Source organism: Mustelus asterias, unplaced genomic scaffold (assembly GCF_964213995.1).
Source record: "Mustelus asterias unplaced genomic scaffold, sMusAst1.hap1.1 HAP1_SCAFFOLD_211, whole genome shotgun sequence".
In the NCBI taxonomy this organism is placed as follows: domain Eukaryota; kingdom Metazoa; phylum Chordata; class Chondrichthyes; order Carcharhiniformes; family Triakidae; genus Mustelus; species Mustelus asterias.
In genome coordinates, this window is record NW_027590198.1 from 55,213 (window position 1) to 76,876 (window position 21,664).

Sequence of the window (21,664 nt, forward strand, 5' to 3'; positions counted from 1 at the left end):
ATAGGAAGAGGGGGCGGGACTGGAGGACCGAGCGGGAAAGCGGCTGGTCCTCCAGCCAATCGGAGTGAATGAGGGGCGGGGCTGGAGGACCGAGCGGGAGCGGCTGGTCCTCCAAGCAATCGGAGTGAATGAGGGGCGGGACCTGAAGCATGCGCAGTGCGGGTAATGGCGACGGACGGACGGTTTCAACTCGGAAGCGAGATCAATACGAGGTAGAGGGCGGCGCGCGGGGAATGATAAATGTGGCGGGTGGGTGGAGAGGTTTCGTAAACATGTTGTTCAAACCCAAACCCCGGAAATGAACTTCCCGGTCCCCCACTTTGTACCAAATGGAGCGGCAGCTTGTGGTGTTAGACCCGGGCTGACTGCCGCCATTGAGGCTGCATGTGGGAGGCCGGCAGGGATTGTGATCGGAGAGTGAAGCCCTGACGTCACAATGGAATGGGTGAGAGTGTGAGGTCACAATGGAATGGGTGAGGGTGTGACGTCACAATGGAATGGGTGAGGGTGTGACGTCACAATGGAATGGGTGAGGGTGTGATGTCACAATGGAATGGGTGAAGGTGTGACGTCACAATGGAATGGGTGAGAGTGACGTCACAATGGAATGGGTGAGAGTGTGACATCACAATGGAATGGGTGAGAGTGTGATGTCACAATGGAATAGGTGAAAGTGTGACGTCACAATGGAATGGGTGAGAGTGTGAAGTCACAATGGAATGGGTGAGAGTGTGACGTCACAATGGAATGGGTGAGAGTGTGACGTCACAATGGAATGGGTGAGGGTTCCAGATGAGCTGAGACTGGGCTGGAGTCGGGCGATGGCACTGACATGTGACCCGGTGGCACAGTGGTTAGTGCAGCTGCCTAACAGCGCCAGGGACCCGGGTTCAATTCCAGCCTCGGGTCGCTGTCTGTGCAGAGTTTCTACATTCTCCCCGTGTCTGTGTGGGTTTCCTCTGGGTGTTCTGGTTTCCTTCCACAGTCCAAAGATGTGCCGGTTCGACGGATTGGCCACGATAAATTGCCACTTGGTATCAGGGGGATTAACAGGGAAATATGTGGATAGGGCCTGGATGGGATTGTTGTCGGTGCAGGCTCGATGGGCTGAATGGCCTCCTTCTACACTGTATTTTATTATTCATTATTGTTAATTAATTACTATTAATGCTTCTATGAATGAAGGTGGTCTTGATGATGATGTGGACATGTGGCTGGAAGCTCATCTTGGGATGAACTATTTCACCCTGGTTGTGAACAGCCTGGTTCAGCCTCAGACAGTTGCCAGGAGGAGAGATAAAGTTGTTGGCGAGGGAGTGGAGTTTGTAGTGGGGACTGAACACAATGGGTTCAGTCTTCCCAGTATTTATATGAAATAAATTTCTGATCTTTCAGTACTGGATGTCAGACAAGTCAGGATGGTGTGTGAGTTGGGGAGGAACTTGGAGCTGATGGTGTTCACAGGGTTTGGAAATTCTGTCAAAGTTCCTGTTGAGTTGTAGATGTATAAAATCTCTCCTCACCTCCGGCCTCTCCTACTTCTCTCAGTTTCCACTCAGAGTGTGGAGATGCCGGCGTTGGACTGGGGTAAGCACAGTAGGAAGTCTCACAACACCAGGTTAAAGTCCAGCTACCAAATAAACCACAGCAGGAGGTTTATTTGGTAGCACAAGCCACAAGCTTTTGGAGCGCAGCCCCTTCATCAGGTGAGTGGGAGTCGTGATCCCAAACAGGGAATATAAAGACACAAACTCAATTTACAAGATAATGGTTGGAATGTGAGTCTTTACAGGTAATCAAGTCTTAAAGGTACAGACAATGTGAGTGGAGAGAGGATTAAGCACAGATTAAAGAGGTGTGTATTGTCTGCATGTGGAGATGCAGGCGTTGGACTGGAGTAAACACAGTAAGAAGTCTGACAACATCAGGTTAAAGTCCAACAGGTTTATTTGGTAGCAAACGCCACTAGCTTTCGGAGCGCTGCTCCTTCGTCAGATGAAGGACAGTTAGTGAGATTTTGCAAGCCCAGGCAAGTTGTGGGGGGTTACAGATAGTGTGACATGAACCCAAGATCCCGGTTGAGGCTGTCCTCATGTGTGATTGACAGATCCATGCTCACTGCTTCCTGCCCTGGATGCAAAGAGCTGAAAATACTGCGGGTGCTGGAATCTGAAACAGAAACAGAAAATGCTGGAAATCTCAGCATCTGTGGAGAGAGAATAGAGTTAATACTTCCAGTCTGGATGATCACAGATGCTGCCAGACCTGCTGAGGTTTTCCAGCACTTCCTGTTTTTGATTAAGTGAAGGTTCAGCAGGGAACGAAGCAGCGAACTGAACACACTGAACCCAGGGGGAAGGGGTGACGCAGGATAAGGGACAAGCGCAGCTCAGTGAGGCTCTGCAAAGTCCAGCAACCCATCCACATTGAGAGCTGAGAGCGCCAAGGGGGAGGGGAAGGAGAAACTATTTGGGGCACAGCAGGAGGTCACCCCCCCCCCCCCCCCCCCCCCCACTCTGTGGTTCCACCGACCTCCCACACCTGGACAGGGTTGGCTCAAGGTGCAGGAAGCTGCAAGCTGAGAGGCTGAGCTGTGAACTGGGCCAGGTTGGGGGTTTGAGTGATAGTCCTGGGGTTATATCAGGACAGGAACAGCCACAGATTCCCCCTTTTTCCTGGGACGTTTCACTGGAGCTGTGTTGGTGAGTGTTTGTATTCTCTGTCTCACTGTCTCGGTAATGGGGGTGGGTTGTAGATTGCTGTGAGTGTTAGACTAAATAACCTCTCCTCATGCTGCCAGTTCCAGTCTGCAGACTCCATTTCTCAGTCCAGTCTGCTGCTCTGTCTCTGTCTCTCTGTACTTTGCTGCAGTGCTCCACATTCTGAGCAACATCCATTGTTATCACCCAAAATTTGCAGCAAACTTCCTTCACTGTGGCACAGTGGTTCGCACTGCTGCCTCACTGAGTCTGGGTTCGATTCCAGCGGTGGGTGACTGTCTCTGTGGAGTTTGCACAGTAAGGGTACAGAATATATTGTTGCGGTTGTAGGCAGGGTGAAGAAAAAGGTCAGGGTGGGGATTAGCAGAGTAAGTGCGTGGGGTTACTGGGATAGGAGGTGAGCCTGGGAAAGATGCTCTCAGAGTCAGTAGAGACTCGATGGGTAAAATGGCCTCTTTCTGCACTGTAAGGATTCTATGATTAGTGAATTACGGTGAGCAACTTTGAATAGAGGCATTTCTGGGGCGCAGAGCATTGTGGGAAATGTGACCGCCATTAGTCAGTGCCCGACTCCAGATGTTTCATTATAGACTGAGGGCAAGTCAGCAACCTGAGTCCTCAATAATGTTTGTAACTCTCACAGGCTGCCTAGTCTGCTGAATATCTCGATGATCCTCAGTTCCTGGCCTCCTGCGTGTTTTTTTTTATTGTTGCTTCGGTCTGGACTCTATTCATCACCTGTCTCTGTGGGTTTTCTCTCAATCCCCTTTTTTCTGTTTTGAATCAGTTTCCCAGGGACTAGAAGGGGACGATTTGCAGTCAGGAAACTGAAAGTAAATATCATATCAGGAACTGCCAGTCGTCTAATTTATCATAACTGAATCTCAGTGGATTTTGAACATGGAAGGAAAAAGCACTATTCACAGTGGGGAGAAACCGTACACGGGTTCTGTGTGTGGACGAGGCTTCAGCCGATCCTCTGGCCTGTCAAAACGTAAGTGCAGTCACTCCATGGAAAAACTGTGGAAATGTGTGAACTGTGGGAAGGAATTTAATTCCCCATCCCAGCTGGAAACTCATCAGCGCAGTCACACTGGGGAGAGGCCGTTCACCTGCTCTGAGTGTGGGAAGGGATTCACTCAGTCATCCCACCTACTTACTCATCAGCGAGTTCACACGTTTGAGAGACCTTTTAAATGCTCAGACTGTGGGAAGTGCTTCAAAAGTTCTTGGGAACTGATGTCCCATCAACGTGTTCACACTGATGAGAGACCATTCAGGTGCTCCCACTGTGGGACTGGGTTCCAGCATTCACATAACCTCACTGTACACCAGCGAATTCACACTGGGGAGAGACCATTCACCTGCTCCTACTGTGGGAAGGGATTCACTCGGTCATCCCACCTATTGACACACCAGCGAGTTCACACCGGGGAGAGACCTTTTAAATGCTCTGACTGTGAGAAGTGCTATAAAAGTTCTGGTGAACTGACTTCCCATCAACGTGTTCACACTGATGAGAGACCGTTCAGGTGCTCTCACTGTGGGACTGGGTTCAGGCGATCATATGATCTCATTCTACACCAGCGCACCCACACTGGGGAAAAGCCATTCACCTGCTCTGAATGTGGGAAGGGATTCATTCAGTCCTCCACCCTGCTGAGACACAAGCGAGCTCACACTGGGGAGAGGCCATTCAGCTGCTCTGAGAGTGGGAAGAGATTCACTCGGTCATCCTACCTGCTTAGACACCAAAGAATTCACGAGTAACCACAGTGATTGGAATCTGCTGCTAATCCTATCCAGGACTGTAATATGTTCATTGCGTTTGTTTTTGTTGATGTTAATGAACTCCAGCCAGTTATACGGTTTAATATTCTGAATAAAAGTCAAATAAATTATCTTTGTGTTCAGTACTGTGAATCTTTTTAATATCATCAGCACAACTGAATTCCTTTTGAGTTGCTCTCCCATTGTCCCTCTCCCATCTTCACCTCCCCGCAAGTGCTCATTGGGAATAAAACTCACAATCTTCTTTGTCACTAAGTTTGAGACAATCCAATCAGCTGCCTCTCCTGCTTCCCTCCTTCCGCTAACCCACTGGAACAAACCTCCTCTAACGCTGCCCTTTATCTGAGCTCTGAACTCTCATCTTTCTGCAGTTTCTCTCCTACCTCCCCTCATGTCCTCTTAGAGCTCATCTTGCCCATGAGACCCATCTCTTGATCCCTCAATCCTTTTCCCAATGTCCTACTGACAGCACAACTTCTCCATATCAGCTGATATTGCCAATATCTTCCTCTCCTTCAAATCCGATATCATCACCCACTTCTCATTAAAATATCTTTGACACATGCCCTTGTGAACTACCATCCCACCTCCCTTTCCTCTCGAAAGTCCTTGAATGTTTTACCTTCCACATATTGTAACTTGTTTTCCCTTTATCATTGTGTATAGTAAAGTTTATTTTGTTTGTGCAGAATCTGTGGAATCTTTTGCCTTTATTCACTTGTTAAGTGTCTTGAATCTCCACCTTTGTCAATTTTATACAAACTCACCCAAATCTAAAAACTATTTTGTGGGAATTGGGGGAATAGAACAGAAGATGGGTTTCTGCTGCTAAGTTACAATCCCAGCTGATGTTACTTCTGGACTTCTGGACAGGAAGGTCCCAGAATAAAATCCTGGCTCAATTGACCATCACTTTTACCTTTTTGTTTTAGAAATGTTTAATGATGGATTCCAGCAATTTCCCAACTACGGATGTTAAGCTAACCGGGCTGTAGTTACCCGCCTTTTGTCTACCTCCTTTTTTAAACAGTGGCATCACATTAGCTGTTTTCCAATCAGCCGGCACTTCCCCAGAGTCCAGTGAATTTTGATAAATTACAACCAACGCATCTGCTATTACTTCTGCCATTTCTATCCGGACCCTGGGATGCATTCCATCCGGGCCCGGGGACTTGTCTACCTTTAGTCCCATTAGCCAACCAAGCACTACCTCTTTAGTAATAGTAATCGTTTTAAGGACCTCACCCCCTATAGTCCCACAACCGTCAATTTTCGGTAAGCTATTTGTGTCCTCTACCGTGAAGACCGACACAAAAACTTGTTTAAGGCCTTGGCCATTTCCTCGTTTCCCATTATTAAATCCTCCTTCTCGTCTTCTAAGGGTCCAACATTTACTTTAGCTACTCTTTTCCTTTTTATACATTTGTAAAAACTTTTGCCATCAGTTTTTATATTTTGTGCTAGTTTAGTTTCATAATCTATCTTTCCTTTCTTTCTCGCTTTCTTAGTAGTTCTTTGTTGTTTTTTAAAGCTTTCCCAACCTTCTAATCCCCCACTAGTTTTGGCCACTCTGTACGCATCGGTTTTTAATTTAATACTCTCCTTTATTTCCTTAGTTATCCACGGCTGGTTATCCCTTTTCTTACATTCCTTCTTTAACATAGAAACATAGAAAACTACAGCACAAAACAGGCCCTTCGGCCCCACAAGTTGTGCCGAACATATCCCTACCTTTTAGGCCTACCTATAACCCTCCATCCTATTAAGTCCCATGTACTCATCCAAGAGTCTCTTAAAAGACCCTACTGACTTTGCCTCCACCACCACTGATGGCAGCCAATTCCATTCGCCCACCACCCTCCATGTGATAAACTTCCCCCTAACATCTCCCCTGCACCTACACCCCAGCACCTTAAACCTATGTCCTCTCGTAGCAGCCATTTCCATCCTGGGAAAAAGCCTCTGAGAGTCCACCCGATCTATGCCTCTCAACATCTTATATACCTCTATTAGGTCTCCCCTCATCCTACGTTTCTCCAAGGAGAAAAGACCGAGCTCCCTCAGCCTATCCTCATAAGGCATGCCACTCAATCCAGGCAACATCCCTGTAAATCGCCTCTGCACCCTTTCAATCTTTTCCACATCCTTCCTGTAATGAGGCGACCAGAACTGAGCACAGTACTCCAAGTGGGGTCTGACGAGGGTCTTCTATAGCTGCATCATTATCCCCGGACTCCTAAACTCAATCCCTCGATTGATAAAGGCCAGCACACCATACGCCTTCTTAACCACCTCCTCCACCTGTGGGGCCGATTTTAGAGCCCTATGGACCCGGACCCCAAGGTCCTTCTGATCCTCTACAGTACTAAGAGTCTTTCCCTTTATATTGTACTCCTTCATCCCATTTGACCTGCCAAAATGGACCACTACGCATTTATCTGGGTTGAAGTCCATCTGCCACTTCTTCGCCCAGACTTGCATCCTATCTATGTCCCTCTGTAACTTCTGACATCCCTCCAGACTATCCACAACCCCACCAACCTTCGTGTCGTCGGCAAACTTACCAACCCATCCCTCCATTTCCTCATCCAGGTCATTTATGAAAATGACAAACAGCAATGGTCCCAGAACAGATCCCTGGGGCACACCACTGGTGACCGATCTCCATTTAGAAAAAGACCCATCAATACACACTTTCTGCCTCCTTTGGGCAAGCCAGTTCTGGATCCACAGGGCAGCAGCCCCTTGGATCCCATGCCCTCTCACTTTTTCGAGAAGCCTTGCATGGGGGACCTGATCGAACGCCTTGCTAAAATCCATATAAAGCACATCTACCGCTTTCCCTTCATCACTGTGTTTAGTCACATTTTCGAAGAACTCCACCAGGCTTGTAAGGCACGATCTGCCTGTGACAAAGCCATGCTGAGTATTCTTGAGCATACTAAACCTCTCTAAATGCTCATAAATCTTGTCCCTCAGGATCTTCTCCATCAGCTTACCAACCACTGAGGTTAGACTCACCGGTCGGTAATTACCTGGGCTATCCCTATTCCCCTTCTTGAAAATAGGAACCACATCCGCAATCCTCCAATCCTCCGGCACCTCTCCTGTCTCCATCGACGATGCAAAGATCATTGCCAGAGGCTCTGCAATCTCTTCCCTCGCCTCCCACAGTAACCTGGGGTACATTCCATCCGGACCCGGCGACTTATCTATCTTGATGCCATTCAACGATTCCAACCTCTTTGTTAAAGTCCACATACTCAATCTTTTCAGTCCACCGCAAGCCCACAGTACATCCACCCATGTCCTTCTCCTCTGTGAAAACCGAGGCAAAATACTCATTAAGCACCTCTGCCATTTCTACTGGTTCCGTACTGATTTTCCCGCCTTCACCTTTTATAGGCCCTATTCCTTCACGTCTCATCCTTTTACTCTTCACATATTTATAAAACGCCTTAGGGTTTTCCTTAATTCTACTTGCCAAGGCTTTCTCGTGACCCCTTCTGGCTCTCCAAATTTCCTTCTTTAGTCCCTTCCTACAAGCCCTATACTCTTCTAAATCCCTATCTTCGCCAAGCTCTCTAAGCCTTTTATACACTTCCTTTCTTCTCGACTAGGTCCCACATAGCTTTCGTGCACCACGGTTCCTTTAACCTACCAACTCCTCCCTGCCTGCTCGGAACATTGTCCTGTAGAACCCTAGACAGACATTCCTTGAAAAACTGCCACCTCTCTTCAGTAGATTTCCCCGAGAATCCCTCCTTCCAATTTACTCCTCTAATTTGCTGCCTTATGTCTTCATATTTCCCCTTTATCACAGGAATATATTTTTGCTGAGTACTGAGAAAAATCTCCTTAAAAATCCACCACTGTTGCTCAGCTGTCCTACCAACTAGTCTACATTAGCCAATTCTGCCCTCATCCTATTGTACTCCCCTGTGTTCAAGCAGAGGACACTGGTTTGGGACCCTATTTTCTCTCCCTCCATTTGTATTAGAAATTCAACCATATTGTGATCACTCATTCCAAGATCCCTCACAAGAAGATCATTAATTTTACCTGTCTCATTACACAGGACCAGATCCAAGATGGCTTGCTCCCTCGTAGGTTCTGTAACATACTGTTCGAGGAAACTATCCCGACAGCATTCTCAGAACTCTTTCTCAAGTCCACCGTGTCCGACTTGAGTCAACCAATCAATATGCAGGTTAAAATCCCCCATGATTATTGCTGTTCCGTTTTTGCACGCACCCATTATTTGCTTGTTTATAGCCCGACCCACCTCAAAGTTATTATTTGGGGGCCTATAGACCACGCCCACCGGTGACTTTCTCCCCTTACTATTCCTTATCTCCATCCACAACGATTCCACATTCTGCTCCTTAGAGCCTATATCGTCTGTCACTACCGCCCTGATGTTATCTTTAATTAACAGAGCTACCCCACCTCCTTTTCCTTCCTGTCTATCCTTCCGAAATGTCTGATACCCCTGGATATTCAGTTCCCAGTCCTGGTCACCCTGCAACCACGTTTCTGTAATGGCCACTAGATCATACCCATTTGTACTGATTTGTGCCATCAACTCATTCACTTTGTTTCGAATGCTACGTGCATTCAGGTAAAGTGTCTTTATGCTAGCCTTTATATGGACCCGATTTGTTAGTGCATTCTTTTGATTGCATGCTCTGTCCCTACCTGTCTCAAACTGGTTATCCTTCCCCAGACCATCTCCTTGCACTGCGTTAACCACCTCTCTTCTTGTGTTTGTCACCTTTTTTACTCTGCCTGAGCCCTTTACTCCTTTAACTAGGTGAATGTCCTCATCATTAACCTGCACTCGTACCCTCTCCTTTACCTTTGATTTTATAATTCCCCATGCCCCTGAACCCTCCCTCCCTCACCCCCCCCCCCCCCCCCCCCACCTCACTCTTCAGTTTAAAGCCCTATTTACAGCCTTGGTTATACTATTCGCCAGGACTCTGGTCCCAGCACGATTCAGACGAAGACCATCCCATCTGAACAGGTCCCATCTTCCCCAATACTGGTGCCAATATCCCATGAATTCAAACCCATTCCTCCCACACCAATCTTTGAGCCACTCATTTACCTCCTTAATCTTATTGATCCTACGCCAATTTGCTTGTGGCTCAGGTAGTAATCCAGAGATTACCACCTTGTTGGTTCTGCTTTTTAATTTGGCTCCTAGCTTTTCATACTCCCTCTGCAGAACCTCTGTTCCTGTTCTGCCTATGTCGTTGGCACCTACGTGGACCACTACAACTGGATTCTTACCCTCCCACTCCAAGTTCCTCTGCAGCCCAGATGAGATATCCTGGACCCGAGCACCAGGCAGGCAACACAACCTTTGGTATTCTCGATCTTGGTCACAGAGAACAGTGTCAATATCCCTAACTACACTATCCCCAATTACCACTACATTTCTTTTTTCTTCTTCCACCTGAACGGCTCCCTGTACCACGGTGCCGTGGGCAGTTTGCTCATCCTCCTTGCAGTCCCCGTTCCCATCCACACTGGGAGTAAGAATTTCAAACCTGTTGTACAGATTCAGGGACTGAGGCTCTTGCAACTCTACCTTCTGGATCCCACTTCCTGCCTCGCTCGCAGCCACACCCTCTTGTCCCTGACCCCCGGCTGAATTAGTTAGTCTAAAGGGTGTGACTGCCTCCTGAAACACAGCGTCCAGGTAACTCTCCCCCTCCCGATATGTCGCAGTGTCTGAAGCTCAGACTCCAGCTCATCGACCCTGAGCCGGAGTACCTCAAGCAACCAACACTTACTGCAGACATGCTCACTGGGAACCACAGTGGGGTCCACCAGCTCCCACATCATGCAGAAACAACACATTATTTCCCAAGAGGAAGTAAAGTTTTGCCCCCTCTCGTCGGGAATGAGAAATTCCTCCTGAATACACTCAACAAATTTCGCTCCATCCAACCGTCTAATACAATGGCTGTCCCAGTCAACCTCTCACACAGTTTCACCTCAAATGCCCAAAGCGAAAATCATGCCCCTAGACCAACGAGTCTACGCAACCGGCGCTTTCACCGAAATATAACTGGTTTGCTTGTATCCAAAGCAGCTCAGAAATCCTTGGTAAAGGCCCGAAATTGTTGAACAAACGCAGCATGTTAGTATTTTGCTAACTCGACTGTTTGGAACTGGGCGCTGTCGTGTATAAAATACAGATGTTACCCGCTACACTACACAAAGAATGTCGAGTGCCAAACTGAATGAACGTGAATATTTTCTTATGAGTCCACCTCCTCCAAAGACAACCTTTTTCCAGATATGGGTCACTGAGATTCTGTCACTCGGCCGCTGTCCTCAGCAGTAAAGACAGAAGGAGAAGCGGTGACTTTACAATATTAAATTATACAATTATATAAATCGCGGCATATATTAAATTTATAATATTAAATTTTACTCTCTGAAAAGAGGAAAATTCTAAACATATCAACTGAGTCGCCTTTGTACCTTCTTGTTTGTAAGCAAAATAAACCAAATTAGTCTGTTGATCCCTGGCACTATTCTGATTTATAACCATAAGCCTTTAAGACGATAAGATATAGGAATAGCATTAGACCATTCGACCCATCAAGTCTGCTCCGCCATTCAATTGTGGCTGCTCAGTTTCTCATCCCCATTCTCCCGCCTTTTCCCGGAAACTTTGATCCCCTTACAAATCAAAAACATATCTACTCAATGACCTGACCTCCACACCCTTCTGTGGCAATGAATTCCATCGATTCACCACCCACTGGCTGAAGAAATTCCTCCTCATCTCTACTTTAAAGGATCGTCCCTTTACTCTGAGGCTGTGCCCTTGGATCCTCGTCTCTCTGACTTACACGGAAATATCTCCCCCAGCACCGCACTTTTCCCAAAGTCTTGGTATGCTCTGGACTTCGGTGTACCCGGGATTTGAACAGAGAATTCCAGGAATGATGCCCGCATCATTTTACGATGTAAGTAGGAAACGTAACAAGGACTTTCTACAGAGCACCAATTCGGATTCCTGGGCAGCATTTGGGCCTTGGTATGTGTTGGAGTAAACCCTAAATCGACTCAACAGCCAAATGCGAACTTGCATTAAACAACATTTGTCAGCAAAGGGCGCCAATCTCGAGCCCGGTTTTGGAGTGGGGAGGGATGTTGGGGGGAGGGGCGGTGCTACAATCTCACGTGACATTATCACTGGAGCCTGTATGGATGGTAGGCGACTGAGGTCACAATAGACTCCACTTCCCCTCCCCTCAATTACACCCACACAGACAAACTGACTCACACTCACTCACACTGCAATCAACGGAGCAGAGTCTGGGTTCCCGCTCTCTTTCTCACTCTCTGACTCCTCCATTCTCATTCACTGAAATAAATTCACTCGGACATGTTTCTGATCATTCTGGCGGCGCTCTTGCACAGTAAGTACCGGATAACGTTCATCAAACCACGGAAACATATTTATACACAAAGATGCCAATTTAATTAACCATCAAAAATATCCATGTGACGTGTAGATGGGAGGTTCCACAAACTATAAATTTACATGAACTCTTGATTTTTAATTCCTCTACCTTTACAGATGGACTGTGCGCAGATCCAGTAACTCAGTCACCGGTGACAATAACAGCATCAGAAGGGGATTCGGTGCAGTTGGATTGTAACTATACAGACAAGGATATGAGCGACATGCAATGGTATCAGCAGAAACCGGCACAGCCACCGAGATGGATTATTACCAATGCATTAGTAGTGGAGGAAAATGAAGTTTCAGGACGATATCTGGCGGCTACTGACAAGTCCACACAGAGCGGCTCCCTCAATATAAGCGCCCTCAGTTTGGAGGACGGGGCGATCTATTACTGTGCAGTGAGGCACAGCGTTAGATTACAGCTAAACCCCGTACAAAAACCTCAGCGCGTATTTACAACTCCATGAAGATGTTTTGATCACGTGTTCACGAAGGCGGCGATTCTATTTACCAGACAATTTGACCTTGTTCAAATCATCATAGAAGCACTTTGGTAAATCTCGAGACTAAACCCCATGCCGCGATTTATATAGTAAGCAGATACCAGGAGTATCGAGCTATCAGTTGAAGGATGCGCTCAGAAGTGGAGGCAATAGAGCAGAAAATTACCGGCTGTTCATCCAGAATTGTTAACTCAGATGAGCCCACGGACACCGACTCCTCGGCATTCGTCCGATAACTCAATGCAGAATGGATCAAAGTCTGCTGAAGTTCATAACAAATGAGATGTAGAATAACCTCCACACAGATTCACTTAGCAACACAACTATTATTATAAATCCGGGACACAGAGACTCACCTCGCAGCACGAAGATAGTCTATTCCCACAGCTGACATTGGTGTATTGTGTGGTGGTGAACTGCCTTCTTGTGGTCCCTGATGTGCAGGTACACACACTGTGCTGTTAGTGAGGGAGTTCCAGTGATTTGACCCAGTGACCGTGAAGGAACAACGATATATTTCCATGTAGGGATGTAGAATAACTTGGAAGGGAACCTCGAGGTTGTGGTGTTCCCATGTGCCCGCTGCCCTTCTTCTCCTAGATGGCAGTGCTCGTGTGTTTGGATTGTGCTGCCCAAAAAAAAACCTTGGTGAGTTGCTGCAGTGTATCCTGCAGATGGTGCACACGGCTGTCACTGTTCGTCTGTGGTGGCAGGAATGAATGTTCATGCAATGGGTAGCAATCAAGCCGGCTGATTTGTCCTGCATTCTGTCGAGCCTCTTGAGTGTGGTTGCAGCTACACTCATCCAAGCAAGTAGAGGGTATTCCATCTCACTCCTGACTTGTACCTTGTAGATGGTGGACAGGCTTTGGGGAGTCAGGAGGTGAGTTACTCGCCGCAGGATTCCTAACCTTTGATCAGCTCTGGTAGCCACTGTATTTATATTCCTGGGTCCAGTTTTCTGTCAACTCCCAGGATGTTGATGGGGTGGGGGTTTAATGTCTATTAAGTCCCATCTTATGTGTACCCATATACAGATGGGTACACATAAGATGGTTGCCTGGCACGCAAACAGTCACCCGGGAAAGAGACATTAAAGTCAAATCGGTTCTATAGTGTCGTCCCTCTATTCTGGGGTTGTGTGCCGTGTAAACCCTTTCAGTATTCCTGATGGCAGGTGATGGGAACGGAACAGATGCCTGGTCAACAATACTGCAGAGGTCAATGGCAATCCGCTGGAATAATTTGAAATAAACAGTCACAGAATGATAAGGACATTCATGGTCACCAATGCCCTCTTAGGGCATGGTAACTGGAAGAGCAGGAGGTGGATGGCACAAGAGGCCTAGAGAGTGGACTCTATAATTCATTGCATTCCAATGTCTCTGGGCAGACTGGGCAGCAATGTTTGCACAACGTTTCTCATCAATAAACAAATCTGCTTAAAAATAACGGCGTCCACAGTTCCTTATCTGTTAACCAACAAAACCACAATCCTACACTAGAAGTTAATGCATATACTTTACATTGTGATTATATTAATCCGTCAAGCCTGCTTCGACAGCACCTTGCGAACCCGGAATCTCTTCCATCTAGAAGGATAAGAGGAACAGCTGCATGAGAACACCCCTTCAAGCCGCACACCATCCTCATTTTGAACCATATCATAGAATCATCGAAACACTACAGTGCAGAAAGAGAACAGTTGGCCCATCGAGTCTGCACCGACCACAATCGCACCAAAGCCCAACCCCATTTCCCTGCTAATTTTACCCGCTAATCCCTCTAACCTACGCATCTCAGGACACTAAGGGGCAAAGTTAGCATAGCCAATCAACCTAACCCGCACATCTTTGGACTGTGGGAGGAAACCGGAGCACCCGGAGGAAACCCACGCAGACACGAGGAGAATGTGCAAACTCCACACAGACAGTGACCCAAGCTGGGAATCGAACCCAGGTCCCTGGAGCTGTGAAGCAGCAGTGCTAACCACTGTGCTCTACGTAACGCCGCTCCCTTGCGTCAAAATCCTGGAATTGGTTTTCGGTTTAAGATTACGGGCAGAGGACAACAAATCAGAAAAGTATGAAAGGAGAATTGAAGGAAAGTGAGACATTACGAGTGCGAAATACAAAGCCAAAAGCTGTGAGAAAGACAGAAAGGAAGAGATTCAGAAATGACCCTGAATGCATTGTGCTTTCAAGTTACTCATATTTCACTCACGTCTATTTATATAGTTGCATTGTTTGAAAACACGTCCCTCAGTAAAAGCCCGCTGGAGACGGCCCATCGACAACCTTGCACTTGCGGACAGCGTCACTTAACCTGAGTCACCGCCAGAGGGCGCAGTCGTCACATATTTCTCCCAACTTGACATGATGGCGGCAAAACCTCTGGCACCATTCGCATATCGCTGCTATTGGCAGTAACCACGCAGTCCCATTTTTCTGCTCTCACCTCATGTATCCTGTATTAGTAAATGGGCGACACGGTGGCACAATGGCTGGCACTCCTGCCTCATAGCAAAGGGGGCCCAGGTTCAATTCCGGCCTTGGGTAACTGTCTGTTTGGGGTTTTCACCTTCCCCCGTCTCTGCGTGCGTTTCCTCCCACAGTCCAAAAATGTGCAGGTTAGGTGGAATAGTCATGTCCCTTAGTGTTAGGGGGATTAGGAGATTAACACGTGGGGTTACGGGGATAGGGCCTTGGTGTGACTGTTGTCAGTGCAAGCTTAATGGGCTGAATGGCCTCCTTCGGCACTGTAGGGATTCTATGAAGAGATTTCTGTTGATTTACTTGTTTGGCACTGGTTGTATCAGAAATGCGGGTGGATCTATGAGCGTTGTGGGGGCGTGAATCTGTGTTTCCACTCCAGGAGAATATTTCCTGAGCTGCAACGTTACTGATTCGGGAGAAGGACCTCTGCTCGTCAATATATCACTTTTTCACTTAGCGTTTCCTTCCCAATTAAAAGTAAAGAATATGCTGTTCTCCTGACTGCTGTAATTTAGGTATTACTATTAATCAAATGATGACTACTCTTTTTAAAGAAAAATATTTATTGGGTGTCGGTCACAAGTCCAAGATTTTGTCGATCACTAATTGTCCTCGAAACGGGCTGGGCTATTTGAGAGTTAGTTATGTGACTACAGTTGTTCTGTAGTCACACACAGATCAGGCTAGGCTAGGAAGGCAGATTTCCTTCCACAAAGTGCATTAGTGAACCAGGTGGATTTGCAGTGATAGCGTTCGGAACGATCATTGCGAGTAGCTTTCAATATCAATTAATCACATTTAAATTTAACCAGCTGCTGGGGTAGAATTTTGACTACTTTTCTCGTAAATCGAATTTAAATGTAACCAGTTGATATGATGGGATTGAACTACTTTTCCCAGAGCATCATTCTGGGTCCGTGAATTACTTTTCCAGTGACCCCATGTTGACAATGATTAAGTTAAAAAAGCGGAAGTTCTTGAAGTTGACACTTCCCAGTATATTATATGAGATGGGGCCACAACTACCAAGTGCATCTTGTTGTCCCTGAGTGGACCTTTGAAGAAAAGGCAATGTCATAATTAGCTGCACTATAACCATTTGATATCCTAATCCTGCTGATTTCAGGCACGGTCAAGTTTCAGTACAACATCCACAGTACACTTTTTACATTATCTCAGGAACAATAAACAGGCAACTAGAGCTCACTGATCGACTTCCCTGTTCCTTTAGTAAAACAACGAAGATTGCAAAGTATCTCACAGCCCATCCGCTGATATCTGAACATTCGAACACAAAAATTAGGCTGCCTGCAAATCTGCTCTACCATTCAGTCAGATTACAGTTCATCTGATCTTCTGTTTAAATCCACTTTGCTGCCTTGATCTTCTTGAACCGTGGCATAAATTTTAGTTAAAATGTTGGTTTCACTCAGCTTTAAAATTATTCTGTGGCCCTCAGCCTCCACCGTTCTCTGGACTCTCACTGGAGTCTCAGGCACTAATGCTCGGATGCGAAAGCTAAGAAAATGTGCACAGAACATTGATTGGAAATCCACCAAATCAATCAACACTCCTTGCTCCTCCGTTCCAATAACAAAATGAAGTTTTTTTTTCTTGACATCCCGTTTCCAAAGCGGAACAATTCGCCCAACAGGGACACCGAATGGAGGACAAGTTGGAGAGCTTCCATTCACTAACAGTCATCTGAGCAATTATCAATCTCACGGAGCCACTGGCGAGACACGGAACTGACGCGTGAGCATTCTGAGACTCGTCATCAGATTAATAAGGGTGGGGATTAGAATGGGTGTCTTCAAATATCCGATTCCTCCTTTACAGAGCGGACAGAGACAATGCGGGTACTCGGCATCTGGATTGTGTGGGGGGCATTTCTAACAGGTATATCTGGACATCACGTTTGTTTTCTCATTTCCAAAACTTGGGTTGAATCTTACTGTTGAGTACACGTCACTCTATTCTTTATCTATTTGAACATATTTTCCAGGTCTGAGCCATGGAGATTCTGTCACTCAGTCGCTGTCCTCAGATGTTAAGACAGAAGGAGACGCGGTGACATTAAACTGCAACTATGATACTGCAGAAACCTACTATTATTTATACTGGTACCGACAGCATCCAGACTCCCAGCCCGAGTACATACTGTGGAAGTACTCTAGGGGTAATGAAGATAAAGTAGATTTTGCTAAAATCCGTTTCTCGACTGACCTCCAAACCCCGAAGAAATCCATCAGTTTGACTATCTCGGATCTGCAGTTGTCTGACGCGGCCGTGTATTACTGCGCTTTCAGACTCACAGTGATGGAAAGCAGCCTGACTCCTGTACAAAAACTGTCTCAGCAGGATAAGTCAGAGCTCCTCGCTGCTGTATAGAACTTCTGGCAGATGCAGCCACAATGAGCAGCGGCGCTGTCAGCCGCTCAAACACAAACCGACAGGAAACCATATTCACCTCGGATCAACTGTCACCGAACTGTTTCCAGGAGAGGCCGAGAAAACAAACTGCAGAACCGTTTTAGGCCGACAAGTCCATCACATAATGAATGTGTCAATTAAATCGTCCCTTCTGCTGCTAATCAACTCTGTATTCCTCTAAAATCAGACCTGGGTGATAAAATCCCAAACATCCGTCAAACCTGGCCGTGAAGCGCCACACACACAGCAGACGGACAGTTCTCCATGTTTGTGTGACGTCCTCTGATCCCGAAGTCCCTATTTGTCCTTTCCTTATTTTTCCATGCCTGCTTACCATATTGAACACCACTCGCTCCATCTCCCTTTTCAGTTTCTGGGCCTTTGAGGGTGAGCTGTTCATAGCGTTTATTTGATCACTATTGCTACATTCCAGACAGCTTGCACACCCTGAACACATTTCATAATGTTGTGACTTTGATTTCTCAAACAAATCCGAGCAGCCAATTTCCACATCTCCCTGACTGTCTTCACCTGATACCAGGGTAGCATTAAACTTCTTATCATATCTGGCTTGTTCAACTGTTTGTCGCTGCTCCTTGATTCTGTAAATCAGATGAATATTTGAATACTGTTTGGGAAACATTGTGAAATTCAATTGAATGATCAAAGTCAATGAGTTCTGAAATCTGTTCATTTTTCATAAACTGTTTCTTACGCAACAGCACAGTCTGATCAAAAAAACCAGAGAACTGGTCTTGGGCCAAAGGCTCCAGAAATCTATAAGGGGAGATGAGGAAGAGTTGTTTAATGTTACAGAGAGGCACGGAAACAGCTTCAAAACACTAAGTGAACGAAATAGATCAAATAGATTTATAAAGGCGAGTTTAATTATGAACGCGAGTTAAAACCAACTAATACAATTCCGAACGTGTCCTTCACCTCTTCTTATGGGGGATTATATTTTGTTCTTTTCGGAAGATTCCTGTGACTCTCACTGAGTTTAATTCTTGTCCCTATTTATTGGTGTGACAGCGCCATCCTCTGGCCACCAACTGGAACTCCAATTCTGGGGAGTTTCGTCTACTGGATCCGCTCCATGTATCTATGTGTCTCCATCGCACGGAAATACACGGCACTATTCGACAGAAGATATAAAGGAACTGTTTTGTTTCCCTTCAGCAAATCTGCAGAGAACCTCGGTTTGGGGACCTTTCTTCACCCCCTAAGCTACATTTCTTCAGCAAATATCGCGGAGCTTCCCCGGAAGACTGCATGTACCAGAGGAGAGTGGGGGTTGTGTAGATTATCAAGTAACGGCAGTCCAGTCCACACTGTCCTTCCCCAATTGTCAATTCGAAATGAGCCTGGAACACTGAAGTTTTGCCACTCATTCATGTCACACAAATACAGATTAGCTCAAAAGTCAGGGTTTAAAAATAACCACTGGATGACATGGTTACCATTTAATAATGGACCCGCCGGGCAGCAAGATCATTATAATCAGTAAGGAGCATGGAGAACACATGGTTTCCGGGTATACATCTCGATACGAAGTAACAAAATGCTCTAATTCTGCCGATAATTCCAATCCAGTGTAAAGGGTAGCCCCTGTTATAATCTGGTTTTATTTTTTGAGGAACTGAGGGGCATTTCCCAGAGACAGGATTGGCTACTCTGCCGGAACTGATGGATATTCCCCGCCAATAAATGAGAGCTGTGAAGAATCGCATTTTCTGGTTCCTTCTGTGTCTTATACGACTTTCCTCATAACTCTGTCTCATTGCTTCCGTCTCTCTGTTATACCAACCTCTCATTTTTTGTAAACCTCCTTATCGCTATCAAATGACTGGAAATTAATTCAAATAATTCAAAGGGTGACAACAGAGTTTGACAAACTCGACAAACAAAGCTACCCGAAACCACCAGCAGGTGGCGTGACTTACCGTCGTTGCGGAGTTTTCACATTGCTACCTGACAATCAATGTGCCCTTTGTATTTGTCTCATTTAATGAATCCGTCATTAGTAGAGACCATGAGACTGGCGGTGTAAATAAGAAGTAGAAAGCTAAAGTTAGCGACATACATTTAAAGTCACGTGTGTTCTCTGCTCTTGGATTGGTTGGAAATGGATAATGTTCACCGGATTTAAGCAGTCATCCTTCCTTGTTGATCAGCCCCACTACTCGCCATCAGCAATTGCTGAAGCGATTCATTCCGCTGCTGTCTGCACCCGGGCAAAGACGGTGAAGGCAAAAGTAGCGGAGCAGACCACGGCTGCATTTCGCGTTTTATCGACAGTCATCCAATGGAGCAGCACCACCTTATCCTCACTGCTCACTTCCGCACAGCGAAGTGTGTAAACCACCAAGGGAATCCTGTAAATCCATAACATTTGCAGATCGTGCGATGGGCCATTCACCCCATCGTGCGTGCTTGGCTGTCATTAAGTGGTACAGTGGTGTCACAGTGGTTAGCACTGCTGCCTCATAATTCCAGGAATCCGGGTTCAGTTCCAGGCTACGTGGAGTTTGCAGATGTTCCCAGTGTCTGTGTGGGGTGCCCCTTTTCCTCCGACAGTTCAATGATGTGCAGGTTAGATGCATTTAGCATGCCAACTTGTCAAAAATTTGTGGGTTGGAATTAATAGCCACGATAAATCTGTGGGGTTACGGTGATGGAGCAGGGGAGAGGACCGGGAAAATATATTCTGTCGGAGAGTCACTGCAGACTCGAAGGATCTGATGGCCTCCTTTTGCAATGTATGGATTCTAAGACAATTGTTGATCTCTTCATCAACTGCATTCCCTAACCTCCATATTCCTTATGCAAACGTAATTGGAGCAGCGCTGGTAAGCTTACTTCCAGCAATGTAGCTCAAACATACATGAGAGTTTCTTTATTGAATTTTCAGTCATCTACCTGAATCACTCAAACATTCTGGTTCACTGTGTACCGTTCAGGATACCTGTCACTGAATCAAGTGGTTAGTTGTTTTCCGTCAAACACTTAGTCATCTCGGACCTCTTAATGAGGAAGTATGATCTGTATTGCTGAACGTTCCCCTCCAGTTATTTCTCTGATCTGATCTGCTTTCTTCCTGACTACAAGATACAATAGTAAATCTTCCCTCGTTGGTGTTTTGCCCAGCATTTCGGATTATATAAGCATCTGAAACCAATCGTAGGAAGCTATTCGTTTACCTCCTTTACCGACTTCTTGCATGGAATTAATACGAGACAATATAAATCTCCATTACTATTATTGCATAACTTGTCTGCATATTTCTTCCACTATCTGCCTTCCCGGTACAGAGACATGGTGAGGGACACAATAAGTTCAGAGATAGGGTTGTCGAGGTGAAGAGCTATAGAGTGACACGAAGATGTACAGATTCCGAAAGATACTGAGAAAGAAACTCCTGATATTGAGTTTGATGTAACGGTTAAAATGCACTCAGTGTAAACGTTTCCATCGCATCTTCTGATTCTGATTCGCACGCTGTCTCTCAAAGGCAATCAAGAAAGACTTCCATTTATATACCGCCGTTCATGACATCAGGACTTCACAAAGAGCTTTACACCCAAAGAAGTCTTCGAATTTTCATCACTGCCTTAATATAGGAGAAGTGGCAGTTAATGGGCGCGCTTCAAACTCCACAAAGAACAAAGTGATAATCAGGTCATCGATTTTAGTGATGTAGATTGGAGGGCTGATGGAAAGTGACATCTGTCAGAAAACCTGTCATTCTGTCATCTAAGTTGCCATTTCCGCTCATCGGTCGCACAGATATACATTCAAGTTCACATTTCAGGTTTTGGCTCATTTAGTTCCACTATTGAGGTGGAGGGTGGGTGATGCAGGCTTTGTAAACCTATTACTAAGGGTCCGAAGCTGTGTTGCTGCTGTGTTCTGTATTCTGATATCATGCAGCATTTTCTCTGTTTGACATCGGTATTCATCCTTCTTATTCAGGCCAGTGAGGAAATGGAGGCAGTGTTTCAGGATCCACCGAGTATCAGAGTGAGTTATGGAGACATTGTGAAGCTAAACTGCAATTATTCGACATCACATACTTCTCCTGCTTTCTTCTGGTATATTCAGCACCCAGAGAAACACCCTCAATATCTATTGGAAAAAACGAGCTCTGGAAAAATTGTGACTGCCTTTGGGAAGCGGCTGCTTTATGCTACTTTAGATAACACAGCAAGAACTGTTCCTTTAACCATT

The 21,664-nt window shown here is 46.0% G+C and overlaps 1 protein-coding gene across 1 annotated transcript; it reads left to right on the plus strand.

Annotated features, from left to right (window-relative positions):
- Positions 1-149: 149 nt before the first annotated feature.
- On the plus strand, positions 150-4,611 carry LOC144485700 (uncharacterized). The gene is made up of 2 exons (XM_078203811.1): positions 150-212; positions 3,508-4,611. The coding sequence occupies exon 2, from the start codon at positions 3,621-3,623 to the stop codon at positions 4,488-4,490; it is 870 nt and encodes a 289-aa protein (XP_078059937.1). The 5' UTR covers positions 150-212; positions 3,508-3,620; the 3' UTR covers positions 4,491-4,611.
- Positions 4,612-21,664: the final 17,053 nt, after the last annotated feature.